This window comes from Heloderma suspectum, chromosome 7 (assembly GCF_057233095.1).
Source record: "Heloderma suspectum isolate Gila_16-S chromosome 7, 16-S_ref, whole genome shotgun sequence".
Classification (NCBI taxonomy): domain Eukaryota; kingdom Metazoa; phylum Chordata; class Lepidosauria; order Squamata; family Helodermatidae; genus Heloderma; species Heloderma suspectum.
The window spans coordinates 4,594,679-4,617,030 of NC_139464.1; the positions used below are offsets into that span (position 1 = coordinate 4,594,679).

General features: G+C 43.7%; 1 protein-coding gene and 1 pseudogene across 2 annotated transcripts in view; one reads left to right on the forward strand and one right to left on the reverse strand.

Annotated features, from left to right (window-relative positions):
• The window catches only part of AHCYL2 (adenosylhomocysteinase like 2), a 151,447-nt gene that overhangs the window by 83,448 nt on the left and 45,647 nt on the right, over window positions 1-22,352 (forward strand). For both annotated transcript variants that reach the window (XM_084808928.1, XM_084808930.1), the window contains exon 2: window positions 22,228-22,336. In XM_084808928.1, the coding sequence (XP_084665054.1) occupies window positions 22,228-22,336 (109 nt within the window). The remainder of the gene's footprint in view (window positions 1-22,227; window positions 22,337-22,352) is intronic.
• Window positions 12,706-14,146, reverse strand: LOC146339272 (solute carrier family 2, facilitated glucose transporter member 9 pseudogene; annotated as a pseudogene).

Sequence of the window (22,352 nt, forward strand, 5' to 3'; positions counted from 1 at the left end):
CCAGATGCTTTGTAATCAGTGTGGCAGATCAGAAGGCATTGTGGGATCAACATGTATAAAAGAGTCTTCAGTGGAGATATTCATAACTCTGTGTGTGTGTGTGTGTGTGTGTGTGTGAGAGAGAGAGAGAGAGAGAGAGAGAGAGAGAGAGAGAGTAGGGGGAGGGTGCACTGAGTTTAAGGGCTGAAGAGTTAAAGTGTTCGTGTTAATCCTCTTCAGGTTCAAACTCATGTGACATTCTAGCTACAGGCTGGAATCTTAACCACTCTGCTAAATCCTTAAAGGCCTTGGCACTGCACCCTTAATTTAAAACATGAGCGTTTGGTATAAGCAGCTACCTCTCTGAAGGGAGAAGTGATCTTTAGGCCTTTGTCTGGAGTCTAAGGAGTCCAGGTTGGAGCATGTGAAGTTTCCCTATTATAACCCCGATTTTGTGCAAGCCAGCTGTTCTCTAGAAGAAAGAAGGGATGGTGTCTCATCCCCAGCAGAGAAAACTCTGTTTCTGCAAACCATCACTGTGTGTCTTGGACTCCCCCTCAGGTGCTAACCCCAGGCATCCAGAGGCATACTTGTGGTTTCATGTGAGAAAGTAGGGCAACTGATAAGTATCTTGCCCTGGAACCAAAGCATTGCTTTTTAAGTTTCTACTGTCATGTGACTTTCCTTTCCTCGCTAATGAAGAGTTCTTGCACAGTTGGCAGGTTTCCCCCATCTCTTTGCTTAATGCACAACACAGTTCTGAAAACCAGAAGTGCAGAGTTCAGTTCCTGGGTGCCAGTCTTATACTGAAGCCCAGTAGCCCTTGCCCTCCAGCATTGCAAACAACACTTCTGTGATAGAGTGAGGATATTCAAGATAGGAGATACTATGGAAGAGTAAACCGTTGGCTCTGTGCAATCTGTATAGCTAAGGTTTCCCAAGAGCTTATTTCTTTTACTGGTGTGACTCAATTTTCCAGGACGTTTGTCGTTCGGAATTAAAGTTGTTAGTTATCATTGCCTAGCCTTGGCCATGCTCAAATGGCCCAAGGTTTTATTCTTGATTGGGAGCATACATTGGTGTGAGAGTGTTCCAGGAAGCTGGGAACTCTCCCTTGATGGTATGGTTTACAGACCGCTAAAAGTGCCATCCAGGCTTTGTTAATGGACAAATAAATGGCTGAACTTTGGAACAATATATGTAACAGATGTTGTTGGAGGACTCTGGGAAAGCATTCTGTAGAGCTGAGCGCAGACCAAGGTGTGTGTATGTAGTTCAGCAAGACATCAGCCTGTAAGATCTGACATTATACTATGGCATGAGAGTATTTTTTGAAGACAGTAGTTTGCCTTATTAGATGTGCTTTGTTATGAATCTGGAGTAGTAGACAGCTACCTGTGAACCCTCATTTCAGAGCAAGCTGGTTCAGGTGTGATTTCCTTGTTTGTGGCTTACAGCATTCAGCGATAACTTGCGCATGTGACAGAATTGCCCCTGGCAGAATTTTTGTATCTCATCAAGCAGAATCCGTTTTCACTGGAGGCCATGCACACGTTCCACTTGTTACAGATTTGGGTCTTGTTGAATGTTACCAATCTGTAGTTCCAGTATTTAGGAAGCCTTTGGCTGCCAGTGAACTACCCATAGCTGATCAATATATTTAAACAAAGTTTACACCAAAAATTGTTTTAGGTGATTCAATTTTGATTTTGTACTAACAAGAATTAGTAAAGGAAAATCTTTTTGATCAATTTTTTTGTATTTATGAGAAATACACTTGTAACATCTAATCAAAATATAACTTGCATAAACTGACATTAAAATTTTCTTGTTGTTAAACACAGCTTTGCTAAAGATTCTTGGATCTTAATAGCTTAACAAGAAATAGCATTTCATAACCATTTCTTGATCTTAGACCTGTAGCCTTAATACTTTAAAAATGAGAGATCTCATTCTAAGAACAAAGTTCCCCATTCAGTACTGAATAGGCTATTCACCTGACAGGTACAGAGGTCTGGTGAGCATCTAATAAGAAGTTTCCACATTCTAAAATCAGCACATATTTATACTCTTTTTGAGTAGAAATTACGTCATAGCTATTATCTACTGTCCCATAAATTAGGGCTCACAGCCTTAATTATTGTTGTTAAACAATTAATTTTTTCCTAAAAAATAGGACATATAAAAAGGCTTATACATACAACTTTAAGGCTAGATAAGATCAATCTTGAATTATACCTTGAGAAGATAACTCCTTACTCAGCATTTGCTAATTAAACCTAAGTTTATAATTTTTCTGGACATCTGTATATCAAGCTTTTTGATGTGTATGCCTTACACAGTATTTTTTCCTAATTAATTGATAAGCGAAAACTTTAAGTACACTTTTGATCTGGATTCATTGTGAACCTGTATCTTCCCTTTATCATAGAATCATAGAACAATAGGGTTGGAAGGGGCCTACAAGGCCATCGAGTCCAACCCCCTGCTCAATGCAGGAATCCAAGTCAGAGCATCCCTGACAAATGGCTGTCCAGCCTCGTCTTGAACGCCTTCAGTGTGGGAGAGCCCACCACCTCCCCAGGTAATTGGTTCCATTGTCGTATTGCTCTTACAGTCAGGAAGTTTTTCCTGATGTACAGCCGGAATCTGGCTTCCTGTAACTTGAGCCCATGATTCCGTGTCCTGCACTCTGGGATGATCAAGAAGAGATCCTGGCCTCCTTCTCTGTGACAACCTTTCAAGTACTTGAAGAGTGCTATCATATCTCCCCTCAGTCTTCTCTTCTCAAGGGTAAACAGGCCCAGTTCTTTCAGTCTCTCTTCATAGGGCATTGTTTCTAGTCCCCTGATCATCTTTGTTGCCCTCCTCTGAACCCTCTCCAGTTTGTCTGCATCCTTCTTAAAGTGTGGTGCCCAGAACTGGACACAGTACTCCAGATGAGGCCTAACCAGTGCTGTTTCATCTAGCCCACTTTGAGCTAGTTTGCTGATCAGGATATCATGGGGCACTTTGTCGAAAGCTTTGCTGAAGTCGAGGTATATGATGTCTACAGCATTCCCACGGTCTACAAGGGAGGTTACTTGATCAAAAAATGAGATCAGATTTGTCTTGCAGGACTTGTTTTTGACAAATTTTAATGCAATTACTACTTTTTACTTATTTACATTTTCAGATTCTCAATTATTTATCATTGAACATTTAGCATTTGCATTTCATAATAAGACATATTGTTTTAAGAAAGGTGGGTAAGCAATTTCTCAATAGTCTTCGTTGTTGTTGTTGTTGTTGTTGTTCAGTCGTTCAGTCGTGTTCGACTCTTCGTGACCCCATGGAACATAGCACACCACGCCTTCCTGTCCTGCGCTCTCTCCCGGAGTGTGCTCAAGTCCATATTCATTGCATCGGTGATGCTATCTAGCCATCTCATCCTCTGCCGTCCCCTTCTCCTTTTGCCTTCAATCTTTCCCAGGATCAGGGTCTTTTCCAGTGAGCTTTCTCTCGTATTAGGTGGCCAAAATATTTGAGCTTCAGCTCCAGTATCTGTCGTTCCAGTGAGCAGTCAGGGTTGATTTCCTTGGCGTGTGAAATGAGCGCAATTGTACGGTAGTCTGAACACTCTTTGACATGGCCTTCTTTGGAACTGGAATGGAAACTGACCTTTTCCAGTCTTGTGGCCACGGTTGAGTGTTCCAAATTTGTTGGCATATTGAGTGCAGCACTTTAACAGCATCATTTTTTAGGATCTTAAATAGCTCAGCTGGAATACTGTCATCTCCGCTAGCTTTGTTGTTAGTAATGCTTCCTAAGGCCCACTTGACTTCACTCTCGAGGATGTCTGGCTCAAGTTCAGTGACCGCACTGTCATGGCTATCAGGGACATTACGATCTTTACTGTATAGTTCTTCTGTGTATTCGTTCCACCTCTTCTTAATCTCATCTGCTTCTTTTAGGTCCCTACCTTCTTTGTCCTTGATCATGCCCGTCTTTGCACAAAACGTTCCCTTGAGATCTCCGAATTTCTTGAAGAGATCTCTAGTCTTTCCCATTCTATTGTTTTCTTTGATTTCTTTGCATTGTTCATTTAAGAAGGCCTTCTTGTCTCTCCTTGCTGTTCTCTGGGAATCTACATTCAGTTGGATATATCTTCCCCTTTCTCCTTTGCTTTTCGCTTCCCTTCTTTCCTCAGCTACTTGTAAAGCCTCATCAGATAGCCACTTTGCTTTCTTGCATTTCTTTTTCTTTGGGATGGATTGTGTTGCTGCCTCCTGAACAATGTTATGGAGCTCCGGCCATAGTTCCTCAGGCACTCTATCAGGTCTAATCTCTTAAATCTATTCGTCACCTCCACTGTATATTCATAAGGGATATGATTTAGGTCAGACCTGAATGGTTTAGTGGTTTTTCCTACGTTCTTCAATTTCAGCCGAAATTTTGCGATAAGAAGTTCATGATCTGAGCCACAGTCAGCTCCAGGTCTGGTTTTTACTGACTGTATAGAGGTTCTCCATCTTTGCCTGCAAAGGACATAATCAATCTGATTTCGATATTGATCATCTGGTGATGTCCATGTGTAGAGTCACCTCTTATGCTGTTGGAATAGTCTTCCTAGCAAGTCCAATAAAGCAGAATCAGAATCCTAAAATACAGGACAAACTGAGTTACAAGATGGGGGATGCTTGATCAGCAATACTACAAGCGAGAAGGATCCTGGAATTGTCGATCACAAGCTGAATATGAGCCAACAATGTGATGTGGTTGCAAAAAAGGCAAAGGCTATTTGGGGCTGCATTAATAGAAGCATAGCTTCCAAATCCAGGGACGTACTAGTTCCCCTCTACTCAGCACTGGTTAGGCCTCATTTGGAGTACTGTGTCCAGTTGTGGGCACCACACTTTAAGAAGGATGCAGACAAATTGGAGAGGATTCAGAGGAGGGCAACAAAGATGATCAGGGGACTGGAAGCAAAGCCCTATGAAGAGAGATTGAAAGAACTGGGCATGTTTAGCCTTGAGAAGAGAAGCGTGAGGAGAGACATGATAGCGCTCTTCAAGTCCTTGAAAGGTTGTCACAGACAGGAAGGCCAGGATCTCTTCTCGATCATCCCATAGTGCAGGACACGGAAGAACGGGCTCAAGTTACAGGAAGCCAGATTCCAGCTGAACATCAGGAAAAACTTCCTGACTTTTAGAGCAATACGACAATGGAACCATTACATAAGGAGGACGAGGCTGGACAGCCATCTGTCAGGGATGCTCTGACTTGGATTCCTGCATTGAGCAGGGCGTTCGACTTGATGGTCTTATAGGCCCTTTCCAACCCTTCTATTCTATGATTCTATGACAGTAATGGTGGTGTGGAAGTGCTATTTTTCTGTAGTCCCCTTGATCCCGTGTATTGGTGGTAGTAGCAGGGTAGATTCCCATGTGTCATCCTGGCACACGAAGAAGTGAGAGCCCCAAGGGTATACTGGATTCTGAACTTGTTGATACGTATAAGTCACTATCTACGAGTATTTCGAGTAATAATGGTATTAGATTACCCTTGCCCCTCGTGGCTTACTACGAGGTAGGGAGGGCATGACAGTTAGTACAGAATATGGAAGCTAGTGTGCTCACTGGAACTGGGAGTTAGGACCATATTACGCCAGTATGGTGATTTCACTGGCTCCCGCTTGGTTTCCAGGCCCAATTCAAGGTATTGGTGTTAAACTATAAAGCTCTTCATGGCTTGGGACCACAGTATCTGAAAGACCTTCTCGTCCCATGTGTTCCTGTCTTTGCCCTGAGATCATCATCTGAGGCCCTGCTCTGAGTGCCCCCACATACTGAGATTTGGTGGTGGCTTCTGAGGAGCTGACCTTTCCTCTGGCAGCCCTCAAATTGTGGAATGCCCTCCTTAGAGAGGTCTGCCTGACACCTACTTTGTTGACTTTTTGTTATCAGACAAACACCATTTTATTATCCCAGGCCTTTACTTAAAAAAATTGTTTTTAACTGCTGCTTGTTTTATTTTTAATGATAAAACATTCTTTCCCATGTTTTAGCTGCTTTGATATTTATCTTTCTTTTAAAAAACAATTTAAAATTATTTTGCTGCTTCTAAATTCTTTTAAACTCTTTTAAAGTGTTTATTTTTGATTTTATAGTATTTGTTTTTATTAAAAAATAAAAGCTCTACAAATGAAGCTCTGAAAGCTTCGACTGCAGGGTGACTCATAAATTGAATAAGGGTTCGATCCTATGGCTGCTAGACAGCAGCTAGATGGCCATAGGATTGGTCTGTTTCCAGGAAGCAACCTCGGAGCCAACGCTCTGAGGTCAGTTCCCAGAGAACTGCCTCCCCGCCCCCTCCCCTGCCACCTTGTAGGCGGTACGGAACTTCCCCGGGTGCCAGACTCATGAAAGCAGCACCCAGTGGTGCAACAGGGGGCGGGGCGTTCCAGGGGGCGCGGAGGTCAGAAGTGCTGGTAGGGCACTTCCTATGTGTCTTCCAGCTAGGGATGTACGAAAGTCACTTACCTTTTCGACAGGGTGAATCGCAGTTGGGGGGAGGCGCTCCGCAGCTCCCCCCAAAATCCTAGCCCGGCTGGCTCCGCTCCACGGAGATTCCACAGAGCCACTGGCCAGGGCCACCCGCGGCCGGACATCCGGCTGCTGGGCAGCCTGCAGGCAAAAAAACGCAACAGCGTACGCAAATGGCGGCGGCTACGGTGGCTGCTATTTGCATTCCCTTTTGTTCGCTGTTTTAGCCTACGTAAATATTTACGTAAGCTATTACGGCGAAAAAAAAAGGTGAACGCAAATAGCGTAGTGGGCGACATTTACGTTCCTTTTTTCCCCGCTGTTTTAGCCTACGTAAATATTTACGTAAGCTATTATGGTGGAAAAAAAGGAACGCAAATAGCACCCACTATGCTATTTGCGTTCCCCTTTTTTTCGCCGTAATAGCTTACGTAAATATTTACGTAGGCTAAAACAGCGAAAAAAAGGGAACGCAAATGGCGGCCACCGTAGCCACTGCCATTTCCGTACGCTGTGCTTTTTTTTTCTAGCTTGCTGTGATAGGCTACGTAAATACGTAGCCTATCACGGCCTCCGCAGGGACGCAAATGGCGTCCCTGCGTTAGCCGTGATAGGCTACGTAATTATTTACGTAAGCCTATCACAGCTATGATGAGGAAGTGAATGGTGGCCACAGCGCGGATGGCAGCAGGTAAGTGCTCCGTTTTGCACGCCTTTCGTGGGGTGAGGGGGGGCGGGGGCTTCTTTCCGCCACGGATTTCGGGGGGCCGAATGCACTGGCGGAATTCTCTGACATCCCTACTTCCAGCCTCCCCACTCCGATGTCCCGCAGCTAGACAGCCAAAATTGGCGAATGCAGGGCGGCTGGATTGCGGGGGAGAGGATCCCCTCCACGCTGCTCCTGCCCTGCATTGGATAGGTGGTTGCCTCCGAGTTCAGAGGCAGTCACCTATCCTGATAGGATTGCCCCCTCCATGAATAAATGTATGTTACACGTTTATTACTGTATAATATGCACATTTACTATGCAGCTTGCATAGATGCTAGAAACAGAGTATGAAGGAAAGTGAGAGGGAAGGTTTGGCCGACACAGAACTTAAGAACTTATTCTGAATCCTGAAGCCCCCTTAAGATTCATCGCCTTAAAGATGGTTGGAACTGCTTCTGTCAACTTCAGGTCGCAGCTGTTAACACAGAGTTGCAACTGAAGTACAACCCCTCCATGAGCAGTTTCAGCAGCAGACTAGCAGCGTTTGAGTGGCTTTAATCAGGGGTAGCATGATCTTTGTCTTAGACGCAGATCCTTAATTTACAGAAACAGCCATGTTTAAAGTTTACAGTTGGGGATTGGTCCCTGCAGCTTCTCATTCACTTTGTGCTTAAGTAATTCCAGAAATAGCCTCTCCTTCCTTCCTTCCTTTCTTTCTTTCTTTCTTTCTTTCTTTCTTTCTTTCTTTCTTTCTTTCTTTCTTGTATGCTAACATCCCTGTATAATAAAATTCGGGCTTCAAGGAAGCTTTGCTTGTTATGAGTAACTGAGGGAGGAGGCCTAAAATAACCTTCAGCTCTTGCACAGTGAAGAATTGTGATGTTGAAATTGAACCTTTCAGTGATAGTATGGTTTGGGGCAGCTGCTTAACACGTGGGGCCAGCTTTGCTGCCACATCAAGCATGTTGAAAGGAATGGTAAAAGGAATGATTGATTACACTTTGTGAGCACTCCTTTTTTCTTTTCTTTTTCCCTGAGACCCCTGATTGTTTTCCCCCTTTGGTGGATTTAGAAATACAAACAGGGCTGTAATATTATCCAACACAAGTTCAACATTATAGCCAGTGTTGTGGAATCAAATTCCATTTCAGGCAGAGACTCTGGATAGCTTTGAGTAAGTTGCCACTTTGTTCCTCCTTCCTTTAAAATGAGTATAGAACCTCCCTGCTCCATTGTGCAGTTGGGAAGACAAATGAGAAATGCAAAGGTTACCTATCCAAGATGAAGGTTAGGCTTTAATGATGGAATCTTACCTCCCCCTCCCCCCTGCCCCTGTAAACCCGTAAGTAACAGCAAAAAATTCATATTTCAGGACCAGAAAGTATAATTCAGTATAATAACTGCATAAATATTTACGTAAGTATTTACGTATTTACATAATTTACCTGAGTACATAACATTTAGTGTATTGTCCCATTCCATTCAACATTTCCTCAGCAGAAACTTACATATTTTTCTACGGATTTATATGTGTAAATTTCAGGAAAGTAAAAGAATCATGGCCTCAGAGGGGCAGTCTGCAGTAGAATGCACAGGTCGGATTCTTAGAAATCCGAGCTCATTTTAGTCCGTCTCAAATTTCTCCAGCATGCCTACATTTTCCATTGCAGACTAACTTAGGAGGTGAAGGGAAGGCCACTGGCACACAGCTCTTCTTCCATTCCTAGCTGCTACCTGAGGCAACTGCCTCACTCTGCCTAATAGTAGGGCTGTGCTGACATTCATCATGCACTGATGGTGTGGTCCATTGTTTAGGGACCTCAGGACTGTGTTCTGGTGGGTTTTCATTGTGGCTTTATCATTCCCTCTGTTTCCAAAGTTCAGAGGTGAGTGTGGATCCTTATGTAACCAGAATGGTTATCTATACATAAGAGGATCTCACTGGACTATTTTTGGGGTCCCAATTTGGGGTTTATTTTCCCTAAGTTTTTTGTACTTCCGCAAATCTTGAGATTTGCCCAAGCCTGTTGAATACCCCCTTATCAAAAGGCTTGTGCGAATCCCAAGGTTCGCAGAAGTTAAAAAAAAAAACAACCTTAAGGGAAAAAAACACCCCATGAGGGCTGAGCATGGAGATGCTCATTCATTCCTGAGCATCTCCAGTTAAAAGGGATCTCCAGCAGCAAAGTCTATTCTGTCTTAGACCTTGAAGAGCTACTGCTAGTCACAGGAGCCACTACTGGATTATGTGGACCAACAGTTTGGCTTGGAATCAGACAACCTTTATATATTTCATGTAAAGTCTGCCTTTGTTTGGTATGTCAAAAATGGTTGGTTGGGCATGATGCTGTAAATTTGGTCCTGTTTAACCTCAGAACCTGTGCCAAATGGGTCCGAAGCATCCCAGTGGGTAACGAAGGTAATCCAAACAGACAAACATCAATAGAGACAAAATTGTAAATTAAACCTTATTTATTTTAGAAAAATTACAAAATTAATGGCATAATGGTTATATAAGCGTTAGAAACACTCTGATTACAAGGAAAGAGAATGCAACAGAACAGGAGATTAATTAAAAGAATTGCAATTGCTAAAGCTGGTACTATGAGTTATCTGCTAATAAGATAATGGCTAGAGCTTCTAATATTGTTATGACTCCTCTTTCCTACTTTCTCCTGTTTACTGTTGTTGTTCAGTCGTTAAGTCGTGTCCGACTCTTCGTGACCCCATGGACTATAGCACGCCAGGCCTTCCTGTCCAACGCTCTCTCCCGGAGTGTGCTCAAATCCATATTCATTGCATCGGTGATGCTATCTAGCCATCTCATCCTCTGCCGTCCCCTTCTCCTTTTGCCTTCAGTCTTTCCCAGCATCAGGGTCTTTTCCAGAGAGTTTTCTCTTCGCATTAGGTGGCCAAAATATTTCAGCTTCAGTTTCAGTATCTGTCCTTCCAATGAGCACTCAGGGTTGATTTCCTTTAGTATTGACTGATTTGACCTCCTTGCAGTCCAGTCCAGCACCACAGTTCAAAAGCATCGATTCTTCGGCGCTCAGCCTTCCTTATAGTCCAGCTCTCACAGCCATACGTTGCTACTGGGAAAACCGTAGCTTTGATTAGACGGACCTTTGTCGGCAAGGTGATGTCTCTGCTTCTTATTACGCTGTCTAGGTTTGCCATAGCTTTCCTCCCAAGGAGCAAGCATCTTTTAATTTCATGGCTGCAGTCACTGTGTGCGGTGATCTTGGAGCCCCAGAAAATAAAATCTGTCACTACTTCCATTTCTTCCCCTTCTATATGCCGGGAAGTGATGGGGCCAGATGCCATGATCTTCATTTTTTTAATGTTGAGTTTCAAACCAGCTTTTACACTCTCCACTTTCACCCTCAACAAGAGGCTCTTTAGATCCTCTTTGTTTTCTGCCATTAGGGTGGTATCGTCTGCATATCTGAGGCTGTTGATAATTCTCCCGGCAATCTTAATTCTGACCTGTGATTCATCCAACCCGGCGTTTCTCACGATGTACTCTGCATATAAGTTAAATAAGCAGGGCGACAATATGCAGCCTTGTCGTACTCCTTTCCCAGTTTTGAACCACTCGGTTGTTCCATGTCTGGTTCTTACTGTTGCTTCTTGACGCTCGTACATGTTTCTCAGGAGACCGGTAAGGTGGTACAAACAGCTAAAAATATAAAATACAATACAAATATTTAAAATACTGAAATACAGTGCGATGCAGAACGGCAAAGAGCACAGGAATTGATAGAACAGCTATAAAAATCTAGAACTACATCTCTAAAATGCCTGAGAGAAACAAAAACATAACTATGTAGGCTCCAGGTGAACCTCCTGTGTGTGGGGGGGTATTCCATAAGTATTCCACCCATCTGGAATCTGTTTAGATGTGGAGCGGTATATAAATGTTGTAAATATATGTAGATTTTTTTTTTAAGTAGGGTGTCACAGCTGAGAAGGCCCTCTCGCTTGTAGCCACTTCCCTAGCTTCCTTTGGCAGGGACACCCAGCAGAGGGCCTCCGAAGGTGACCTAGGGGTCTGTATATGCAAGAGGAGACTTCCTTTAGAGCACAATCCTATGGGATCTAACCAGGGTACTCATAAGCCTCCGAACACAGAGGCTTATGAGTATCCTTCCAACTCCCACTCTGCATTTAAGCTAGATGGGCCTTTCTTGGTTGCTGCCCCAGTCTCCTCCCCTCCCCCGAGAATGCCCCCTTTCACCCCTACCAACTTTGCATTTGCGAGCTCATAGCAGCAGCCAGCACAGTTCTCTCCATGCTGGCTGCAAAGGGGAGGGGTCAGGGAGCACAGTTTCCTGGCTTGGAGCTCGGAACCCTGTCTCTGAGCTCAGATCTAGGAAGCCAAAATATCCTATGTCCCCCAGACTCTGTCTAGGGGACATAGGATTGCTCCCTCTGATATGCTGGTCCCATGCCATTTAGGGCTTTAGAGGACAGCACCAGCACTTTGAATTGGACTCTGAAATGGACTGGAAACTTAAAGACCCTTACTACAAGTAACTAAGCCTTAGGAGAGGCATTTGAAGATTTAGAATGGGAAAAACCGTGCCATAGCTGGAAAACTGCCAAATGATCAGCAGTTAATAGAAAGGGGTGCAGCCAAAGGAAGGGACATGGCTGTCTTGAATCTTGGAGGGGCAGATTATGACCCCAGGTAGGCTGCATTTGGCATGTGGGCCTGAGTTTTAACACCACAGATCTAATAAGAACCATGTGGTACTGACCCATAGAAGTAAACATCTGGAATGTGCTTATATGACTTGATATGGGGACTGTGCTATATGTTGCAATGAATGCTCTGACTTGGATGCTATGACTTGGATTCCTGCATTGAGCAGGGGGTTGGACTGTATGGTTTTGTAGGCCCCTTCCAACCCTACTATTGTATGATTCTATGAATGATCTGCAAGGAGGTTGGAAGGAGCTCAGAGTGCCCTCTAATGATGGCCCATGCCTTTTCAAGGGAGGTGTTTCCCATGTTTTGACAGTCATAGACAGAAATTAAGTGTAGAGGTTGCCAGTTGCAAGAAAGGGACTGTTTCACTTCTGAATGTTACATTCAGGTTGACTGCTGCCTATGTCAGGCTAGCTTTCCACAAGCAGAGAATTTATCAGGGTGGAGGGCTCTAGCCTAGTCATCTCCCTGAAGTACTAGTTTCTATATTTAAAAGTGAGTTTGTAGTTTAATATGGGGGAACATTCAAACTTACAATTCCCCCACCTGCATTTGAATTGGTACAGTATGAGGAGGTTTGCATTACATTCCTGCGAAGTGCAACTCTGCTTTAAGTAAGAGTCTTTTTTTTAAAAGACTAGTCTCTTTTATTTTATTTTATTTCTATACCGCCCAGAGAGCGGTCTCTTTTGGAGTTCTGTTACCCACCCCAAACGTGACAACCTACTCTCTCCCTACAATAAGCCCCTTCTTTCCAACTTTTTAGAGTTCTGTGCACTCTGTCAGATCTTTTCCATTTTTAAATGGTTGAATTCCCCCTGGATGTCCATGAGCGACTTGCCTTTTGTCTCCGGGAGGAACCAGAAGAAGAGAACCCATGAGATTGCAATGAAGCCCATAAAAAATAGAAAGCAGAAGGTACCCAGATGGTGAACTGCATGTGGGAAAAGCATCCCAATCACATACATTCCAACCCAGTAAAGACCTGAGGCAATAACTAGTGCAGCAGGCCTGGATGACTGTGTGAAGAGTTCCGTTGAAATAGGGAGTGTTACTCCTGCTGGCCCTGTTCCAAAGCTAATGATGAAGAGGAAGATCAGGGCAACATTGCAGCATGGTATCCACAAGACACTGTCTTGCAGTGAGAACATAGCTGGTAGGAGTGCCAAGACTAGCACCATCAGACTGTATCCCCACAGTAGGAGTTTTTGTCTGCCCAAATGCACAATGGTAAAGAAGCAAACAAGGGCAGAACACAGCTCTCAGACTCCAACTCCAACAGACACGTGGGGGATGAGTTCTTGATCAAACCCAGCAGTTTGGAACACATCAAAAGTTTAGAAGTAGATGGTGTTGACTCCACTTACTGATATTGCAGACCCTAGTAGGATCAACAAGTATAGCTGGCATTGCATGGAATTATCTCTCAAGAGCTCCAGGGCAGTCATAATTTTGGCTTCTTTCATGAATGCCTGATCCTTCAACATATCATCCACTTCTGCTTTATGATCCCCTTCACCCCAGAACTGTTTCAGAGCTTTCATGCAGCCTTCTAAATCTCCCTTCTGGATCAGAAAGTGAGCTGGAGATTCAGGGAAGAATGGAATGGTGATCAGTGGCACCAAACCTAAAACTCCACTGCTGGCCAACAGGAGAGGCCACAGAGACTTGGTCCCTAAAAGTTCGTGTAGTCCTGTCAGTTGCTCTAGGAATTTCCCCAGGTTTACAAAGAGTCCAGGAATGGCATTGGTCAAACTACGGAAGTGCTTAGTAGAAGTTTCTCCCAGATACTGGCCTTGGATGCAGGAGCCAAAACCTGCATTAAAACCATACAGGAGACGTCTATGCAGAATCTTTTCGAATGTATTTGCTAATTTACTGGTGCCCATGATTGCTGCAGCTACTAACATGAGTAGGCTGTTAAATAGTAGACAGTTCTTTTTCTCATATTTTGCAGACATATCTTGAGAGGCAGGTTCCTATCAGTCCTCCAGTACTTAGGATAGACACAGTCAATGACCATAGGAACGTGAGGGTTTGTTCATTGATGGGGGCATTGTATCTCTCCAGCCAGGTGTCATTGATGAACTTCTTGATGTATGGTGAAGTAAAGTTGATCATAGAGATTTGGAATCCCAATAAGAAGCTTCTACCCAAGCCCAGAATGATGGACATCTGAAAGACTCTTCAATACAAAACCAGGTCTGAGCAAACATTGTCCATCTTCAGTCTTCTAACCCTTAATAGTATTTTGTTGGGGCTGTAGAGTCCTTTTGTAGTAGCAGTCCAGTTTGGTTCCTTCTCTTTACTAAGTCATGTTACCCAGGTAGAGAATCATATGCTAGAGGCAGCCAAAATTAAATGTGACTTTGTACTCCATACATGTCATCATCTTTGGTGAGTAAAGTTCACTCACTTTTCTGTCTGTCGATGTAAAAAAAAAAATTCTGGACACCCTCTGCTCAGGAGTTCTGTCCAGCTAAACCGATTCCTGAATATTCTGACACTTGGCTCACTTGTGTTCTCTAATCTAGAGAATGGAAACTCTAGATAGTTGCTTTTTTGGCACTCTCTTAGTTTGGCACTTTACTTTATTTGCCTCTAATTTAGCACACCAATTTAACAAAAGCAACTTTCTTTTTGATGGGCCCGTAACTATAGCTTTGAGTTCTTTTTCTGGTTGGCCACTGGGAAACAGGATGCTGAACTAGATAAGGACTTTGTCTGATCCAGCAGGGCCCTTACATTTTTCACAGACACAAATGTGACATTGGTCATAGAATGTAACTTGCTAAGGATATTGCCTTTAAAAGGAAGAAAAGCCATTTTTTTTGCCCTTACAGCTATGAAGCTGACTTATAGACAGGTGGTGCTTTGCCTTTCCAGAATGCACCTGAGATAGTAATATCATAGAACTTACATCTAATACATACAGAGATTTGATGACCATGTCATGGTGGCAATTCTTGAGTTGTATGCTGTGGGCCATTGCCATGGGCAGTTGTTGGGTTAACTTTGGGTTGTTTAACCAATAACCAACCCAGAGTTCTGTGTTCGCACATCACGAAGCACCCCAGGAACAGGATCCTGTTCCTAGGTTGTTAATTAAAAGCAGAAATGACAAGTGTGTGCCTCACATGCGCTGCTTTTGCTGTAATGTGCAAACCAGGTGATTGCTTTTTTCCAAACAGGCAAAGTTGTGAGCAAAACAGTTTACTTGTATTGATTAGGGCCTCCCCGGCCAGAGAGAGTTTTGGGGGGGCTGATTGTCTCTCAGGCCACCCATCACTCACCACTACTATGTGGTACTTTGTGTATAAAATGCTTAGTTGTGTCTTATTTTCTTTTTGGTCTCTTGCAAGTAGAAAATTCAGTGGTGTCAGTCCTATTTTACAGATGGTGAATGGAGGCTGAAACATTTGGAACCTCCCTCTTTTTCCCCACTGCTTCTTCCATCTTTTTTTCTTACCACAAAAAAAGAAGGAAAAGATGGAATAGGTGCACAACTCTTTTTGATTGGTAATGCTAGGAACTATCTGTCTGGAAGAACCCCAAGTTTCTGAAATGTGATTAGAATCCAGCTGATCCAACTCTCACTCTGTTCCTAGCCTGCTGCTGCTTGCCTCTTGGAGTGTCAGAGGTGCTGCCCTGTGCTTGATAGCTGTGACCAGAAGTGAGAGCTTCCTGCTTGTCGAATTTGTTAATTGTGTCTGGGACTTGTTGCCTGGTAGATTTCTCAAGCTTTGTTAGCTGCATATTGGGAGAGCCATTGGTAGCAGTATTTGAACACCTAATGTGCAAGACATTTTAAAGAAATGTTCTGTGCCTGCTTTGGAGCCCTTCTGGGTACACCATTATGGTTGGAGAAGAGCATTGGTCTATTACAGGTGACGTGCTCTCTTCTTGGAAGGTACATAACAAAGCTGTCGACAAGCCTTTGTCCTTCCTCATTCTTTTCCTTTTTCAAGGAGGTGCCACAACCCAGAGAAAAACAAACATGCAGGTGTTAGTCTCATGTAGGTTCCTTGAATTACACTGTTTTTGCAAGAGGTCTTGACCCTCTGAAGGGCATAGAATTCTCTTGCAAGTGTCCTGACTTTTTTTAAAGGGGAGGGGGGACCTCTCAACCACCAAGCCAGCCAATAAATACCTTCATTGTTTCAGTTGCTCATTAGTTAACTTTGTTCTAACGGAGCCTCTGTTTAAACATAATCTGACCCTGAGGAAAGTGAGGATGGGGGAAGGGTAGGGGGAGATACCCAAGTTAAAAGGTGCCTAATTAGCAAGTTAATTATAGCAGACAAGAAAATGTACTGGTTACATAAATAAGCTATTGTTTCAAATACACAAGCCAGGCCATATTAGAAACCACAGCTTAATGATTTTGAGGTGAGGGGAACATGAAACAAAAATTAAAGGAGAAGAAAAAAATAGGGGGTGGCGGATAGTTGGTAAGCCCTTGTTTGCCAGGCACAAGCAGCAATGCCTCATTAAACCTTAGGATTCTTTCTCCGCTAAAGGGAGTCCTGGAAGAGAGAGTGGAAGCAACCAGGCAAGAGGCAGGAATCCTCTTTACCTCTCGCAACCTCCCTCCCCTCCCGCCTCTACCCCATCTTCCCTCCCTGAGCAAAAGAGTTGAAACCAGAGCAGACAGGATCACTGGTGCAGGGAGGTATAAAGGAATGGCCAGCTGCCTCCCTGGAGGACTGGACGGGGTTGCAAGAGAGCTCTAGGTAGCAGTGCAATGCCGAACCAAAAGAAGTACATTGTGAACGGCGACTCGGGGATTAAAGCCCAGGTGAGGGAAGCTTTTCAGTTTGCTATGGTAGCAGAGAGTGTAATTCTGTCTCTCTTCCCCATTTCCTTTGGAGGCAACTAGAGCTCCAGCACCAGAGCACCCACCTGCCTTTGTCTCAGTTTTCCACAAGGTCAGGTGCATCAAGTTGAAAGTATTAGCAGTTAGAACAATTCTTCTGCCTCCCCTCAGCCTCCATAGTGTGCTGTGGGGAAGATGGGCAAGACCTGTCGCTTGAAACAGCATCCTCAGATGGCCAGGTGCACGCCTAGGCTCTGCGTGTTGCACAGATAACACAAGGCAGACCCCGCTGGTCATGGAATAGGGTCTTTTGTGAGATGCGGGATATGTCCTTGCTGTGTTAGAAATCATTGTTGTCCACTGGCAAATTAAGTTTCTAGCTTCAAGTGTTCACAGCTGTCAGACTTTGTATAAGCAGCGCCTACCTAACTGCAGCAGGCGAGAGTCGCTAGTTGCCTGTGCGCACATGTGTTTGAGGGCCACAGAATGTATTATTCAGAAACCAAGTTGCCCCACAAATGGATGCTTATCTTTAATGGATTGTTGTCTCTTGGAGCAAACTGGCCCCCATAGGTAATGGGTATCCCTGCTTGTTCTGGCTCTGAATGGCAAGAGGAGATCCGGTAACTGTAACACAGGACACTCATGTTATATACCATGAGGAAGTGCTGTTTTCAGGCAGGTTTATTTTAGAGGGTCAAATTGAGATACATTGAGGTTTTCACCCACCAAATAAAACGTTCAAAAGCAGAACTGAAAGTTACATCATAATCTAAATTAAAAATTGCTGCAGTTTGTACCACCACCAAGAAAATTCACCAGAAAAGAAATTTGAGCTTCATATTGCAGAGTTTTAGTTTCGCCTTCCCTGAGTCAGAGCATTATTTCATCTAGCTTAGTACAGAATACATGGCTTGGCAGCAGCTCTCCAGGGATTATTTCCCAGCTGTTACCACCCTTTCTCAAGACACGTGTCTCAATCTGTAGATCCCCTTCGCACATAACAGTGGTAAATCATGGGTTAATTAAACACCACACAGTTAACCAAAGAACTAATTGTAGGTTAACTGCGGGTTCTTTAACCCACAATTAACCTATAGTGTCCGATTAGACTGATTGGAGATTGCATATCCAAAATGGCAGCAGCACATAACCCCAACAAATCATGGGTTAATTAAGGGCTAGGGTAATTAACCCATGATTGCCTGAGAAACGGATGCTTAAATAATTGAATTAATTAATTAATTAAAATAAAATGGTTTGCTGCCATTACATGTGAACCCGGTCATAGTCTGAATCTGTTTCTGTGATTGTGGAATAAGCCCCTCAGAACCAATGGGAGACTGGAAGAATTAGTAGGGTGCTCGAGGAGCTTCTTCCCTCTGCAGTGCCTCACTCTGTTTCTGCTGGAAGACAGCTGCTGGATATGGCCCTGGGTGGATGGTCCAAAAAAACTACATGTAACATCCTAATGGCTGCCTCCTCTCTACCAACCTGCCTACTGCCTGATCTGGTGGAGAGGCCCTTCTCCATATCTGCACAAACTGTGGAACATCTTGCCCCATGAGGCCTGGGTGGCTCCCTCTGTCACCCCGGCTGGTGATTTCCTTATTCCATCAGACTATTGCCTAGCTAGGCAGATAATGCTTTTATCTGAAGAGCTGGTTTTTACCTGTAATGCTTGCTCCCATTGTGTTGTATTTTTACTCTGTTTTTTAATTTAATACTGTTTTGTTGTGATATTGTGATTTTGTTGTAAGCTGCTCCGAGTGATGCATAAGCATTAGAAGGGTGGAGTAAAAATGTTTGTGTAAATAAATGCCTTCATCTGGACCCAGCCTAGTAGCTATGAACTACTGTGATGCCTGGACATGTACATGGCTGGAGAAAATACAGACATTCAGGCACATAAATATTACGTATCTAGTTTTTCCCACTTTTACTCTGCTTTCCTTCTTTTTCAAAAAAAAAAAAAAAAGGAAAAAATACTCAGAGCTTCTTAAAATGATAAGGCAAACTATTGCAGCAAAACACAAAGCAAACACCATCAAATTAAAAATCCAGTAGCAAGGTATCTAACATGTCAGTAAAAGCCAACCTTTTATCCAGCTCAGGATATATGTATGCTCACAGCAAGAGTTAACACCACTTGCTGTATACCATCAGAGTCAGAACCCCCATTGTCATAATACGATTATCTTTGAGGCTCTTGTGGCTGGCTGGCTTTTCCCTTTATGGTTTTCCCCCACTGTGGAGCTGGCCTTGTTAAAAGATGGGTTGGTGCAGAGTAGACAAGAGGATGGCTGGGTGGGTTGACCTTGGGGCTCTCACTTTACCTATAGAACTGCTTGCCAAATTCCTCTTGCTTCTGCTGGCAAATGACAGAATTGCTGCAAAGCTCTGACGATGGATAGCAAGCAGTTGGCATGACAGTCCAGAGTCGGTCACAAGCACATTTTAAAATCTTTTTGAAAGCGGAATTTAGCAAGCTTTGTACTCTCACTTAGAGTGGATAAATATAGAGCTGCCCAGACCTACATGTTCTCATTCTTCGGAGGAGAGCTGCTCATGAGGTTGGCATTGTAAAGCCTTTTGCAGTCTCAGATGTACATTGGATTAAGTTCAAGTCTGTGGGGAAGGAAAAAAGGTACTGCCCCACGGAGGCTCAGTTTCCGCAGATATACTCAGGATCAGCAACTAGAAGTCCCCAGGCCAAATCCAGCATTCCAAGAGGCTTTGCTTGGCTTTCTATTTCCCAGCCAAATGTATAGAGAAAGTGTCATCTGTGGAAACAAGACTTACTTGAAGGAGATGGAGGTGAAAGCATTTGCCCACCAGCCTTCGTTCCCCTGGGGAAATTAGTGGTTGTCCAAGGCTTCATTTTGAACAGGATATTTGAGCTCTTGTAGAACTTGGTATTTTGGTAGCTGACATGAGAGGCCCAGTGAAGAGGTGGTGTTAAAAGAGGCCAGTGACTGAGTTGTAAGGCCAAGAAGGAGCAGTAGGTGCAGGACACAGGAGCACCATCCCCTAAATGTTGGAGTCGTATGCAGATATCGCTTACGTTTTTTCTGGGTGCTTTTAAACAACATGAGGACTAGAAGCGTGCTATTTTGGGCGGGGGGGAATGGAAGCTGAAAATTCTTAGGAATGCAGCTTGTACACAAGGGTAGGTGCCACAAGTACCTGGCAAAGATAAATGAAAGAAAATGAAATACTATGAATATAATGATTACTTATCATCCATTTAGGTTCTTCCTTGTAATTTTTTCCCATAAAGTTGACCACCATTCCAGATTTTATTATTTATTATGATTGGTAGCCTTTTCTCTAAACCAAGGGATGGTAGCAATTCAGTTTTTCAGTATTAGATAGAATGTTTAGAACAGTGCCCCCCTGTGGTCATGGAGAAGAGTCTACCTTTACAATGTGGTATTTAGAACTATTGCTGTGTTGACACATGTTAACTACGGCTAAGTGGATTTCAAGGGATGCACTTCCTTATTTCTAGAAAAAGGAAGCAAGCTCTGGAACCTTACAAGGTTCCTGCAAGAAAAGGTTCATTAGCTTTTAGCTATTGAATGCATCCATTATTGACAGTAACAGTGGGTAGGGTTTCCCAGGAAAAGAAGGGTGGGAACGTTGGGCAGGGCTTCACACAGTATCCCTTGCTATAAATTATTCCTTCTTTTTTAAAACATTTGTTCTGATGGAAATTGGCTGGATTTCTTAATGTTGAATTAGCTTAACCCGTCCAACTCCATCTTTTCTGAAACCTCAGACCTCTCCCCCTCCCTCCCAGTCTCAAGAAGCCTGCTTGATTCTAACAGTATGTTCAGTTTCCTGTAGAGAAATCCCATTTCATATGGGTGTTAGCTGTGCATACTCCCATCATGTAAGCAGGATGATGTCACTACTTTCCTACATTTGCATGAGATCTGAAAACTTTATTTGCCCTCTCCTGTGATTTGGCTAGAGTTTTCACATTTCTCTGTCTTGTTGGCTAGAGAACTCTTTCCATCAATCTGGATTAGATACTTGGGATTGAAATAATGCATTCAGCAAATTCTCAGTTCAGTTATTGGACCTTTTCTGATACTGACAGGAATGCTGTAGCCTAGGTAATGTGAGGCTGTATCCATTGTGAAATTTATTGGGCAGTATCCAGTGTTAGCAGTTTGCCAACTCTAAACACATTGTGCTAGTGGCAATGAACGCTAATGCAATAGGAAACTAGTACTTGTTAGCACAACCCGGGATAGCAGCGTGAGTGCTAGGCAAGCCTCCTTATGGAGGGCATGCCATAAATGAGGGGCCACATCTGAGCAGGCCCCCTTTCTTGTAGCCACCCGGCTAACTTCCTTCAGCAGGGGTACCTGGACAAGGGCCTCTGAAAGGTGACTTAAGGGTCTGGGCAGTCACCATGGATAGGGGGAGGACTGAACTCCTCATTGACCCTGACTGGTTGTCTCTTGGTCATTCATTTTAGTCCTCCTGTTGCAGCAGTCACATGCCAAACACATGTGCCCCTCTCCCTGCTCTCCATTTCTCTGCTGCTGTCTAGCTCCAGGTTACATGCAACTGTTTTTTAGGCATGTGGTTTATACTTACTGATGCCATGCAGGTCCTAGCACTGATTTTGGCTGGCAGTACCTCCTCCCCATCTGTAGATGTTCCCCCATTTCACAGTACTGCTTAATTTTTCAACTTGACATTCCCCTGTCTCTTTACAAAAGTCCCTTCCCAAGTGGAGCTTGAAATATATTTCAAATTCCTAGGCACCAGAACCCAGTTTTTATAATCCATCTGTCAAATGTTAAGATCATCCTCTGTGCAGGAATGGAGAAAAATGTCAACACAGTTTGGTGCAAGTATCAGACTTCTGGATGTCTTGGATTTATTCCTGCCCTGCAGGATCCAAAATAGCCTACCGTCGTGAAGAACCTGGAGAGTTTTAGAGTGGGGGGAGAAAAACATTACGGGAATGACTGCTAGCACAACAGGGAAGTAGTGCTTGCCAGTGCGACCCAAGAAACTACCCTAAACTACCACTTCCAGAATGGCACAAGTCAGTGGAGATTATGAAAGGGAGTTCTGCTGACTTGTCCCATTCTGGAACCGGTAGTTTGTTATGTTGTGCTAGCAAACACTACTTTCCCGTTGTGGTAGCAGTCATTCTCACAGATGCAACATGTTTACAGCTGGTGAGTTTCCAGCACTGGATACTGCCCATTGTTTGGAACGTGTGTGTGAAGTGAAAATGGAAGATAGTTGTGATTAGAAGGGAGTAATGGGATAATATGCAGTGTATTGCTTGGGGCTGAAGCAGGTGAAGTAGCCAAGCCAACAAATTATTAAAACAGAATTCATTTTGAAGAAATTGCAATTCAGTCTAATTCCTTGACCCCAACAGAGAACATGGAATTATTGCATGGTTGTTGTTGTTTTATTTTCCCTCACTTTGCTAAATCTGGGCTTCTTTTGACAGATCCAGTTTGCTGACCAAAAGCAGGAATTCAACAAGCGCCCCACAAAGATTGGTCGCCGTTCGCTGTCCCGATCCATCTCTCAGTCATCAACAGATAGTTACAGCTCTGGTATGTATCACTGGCC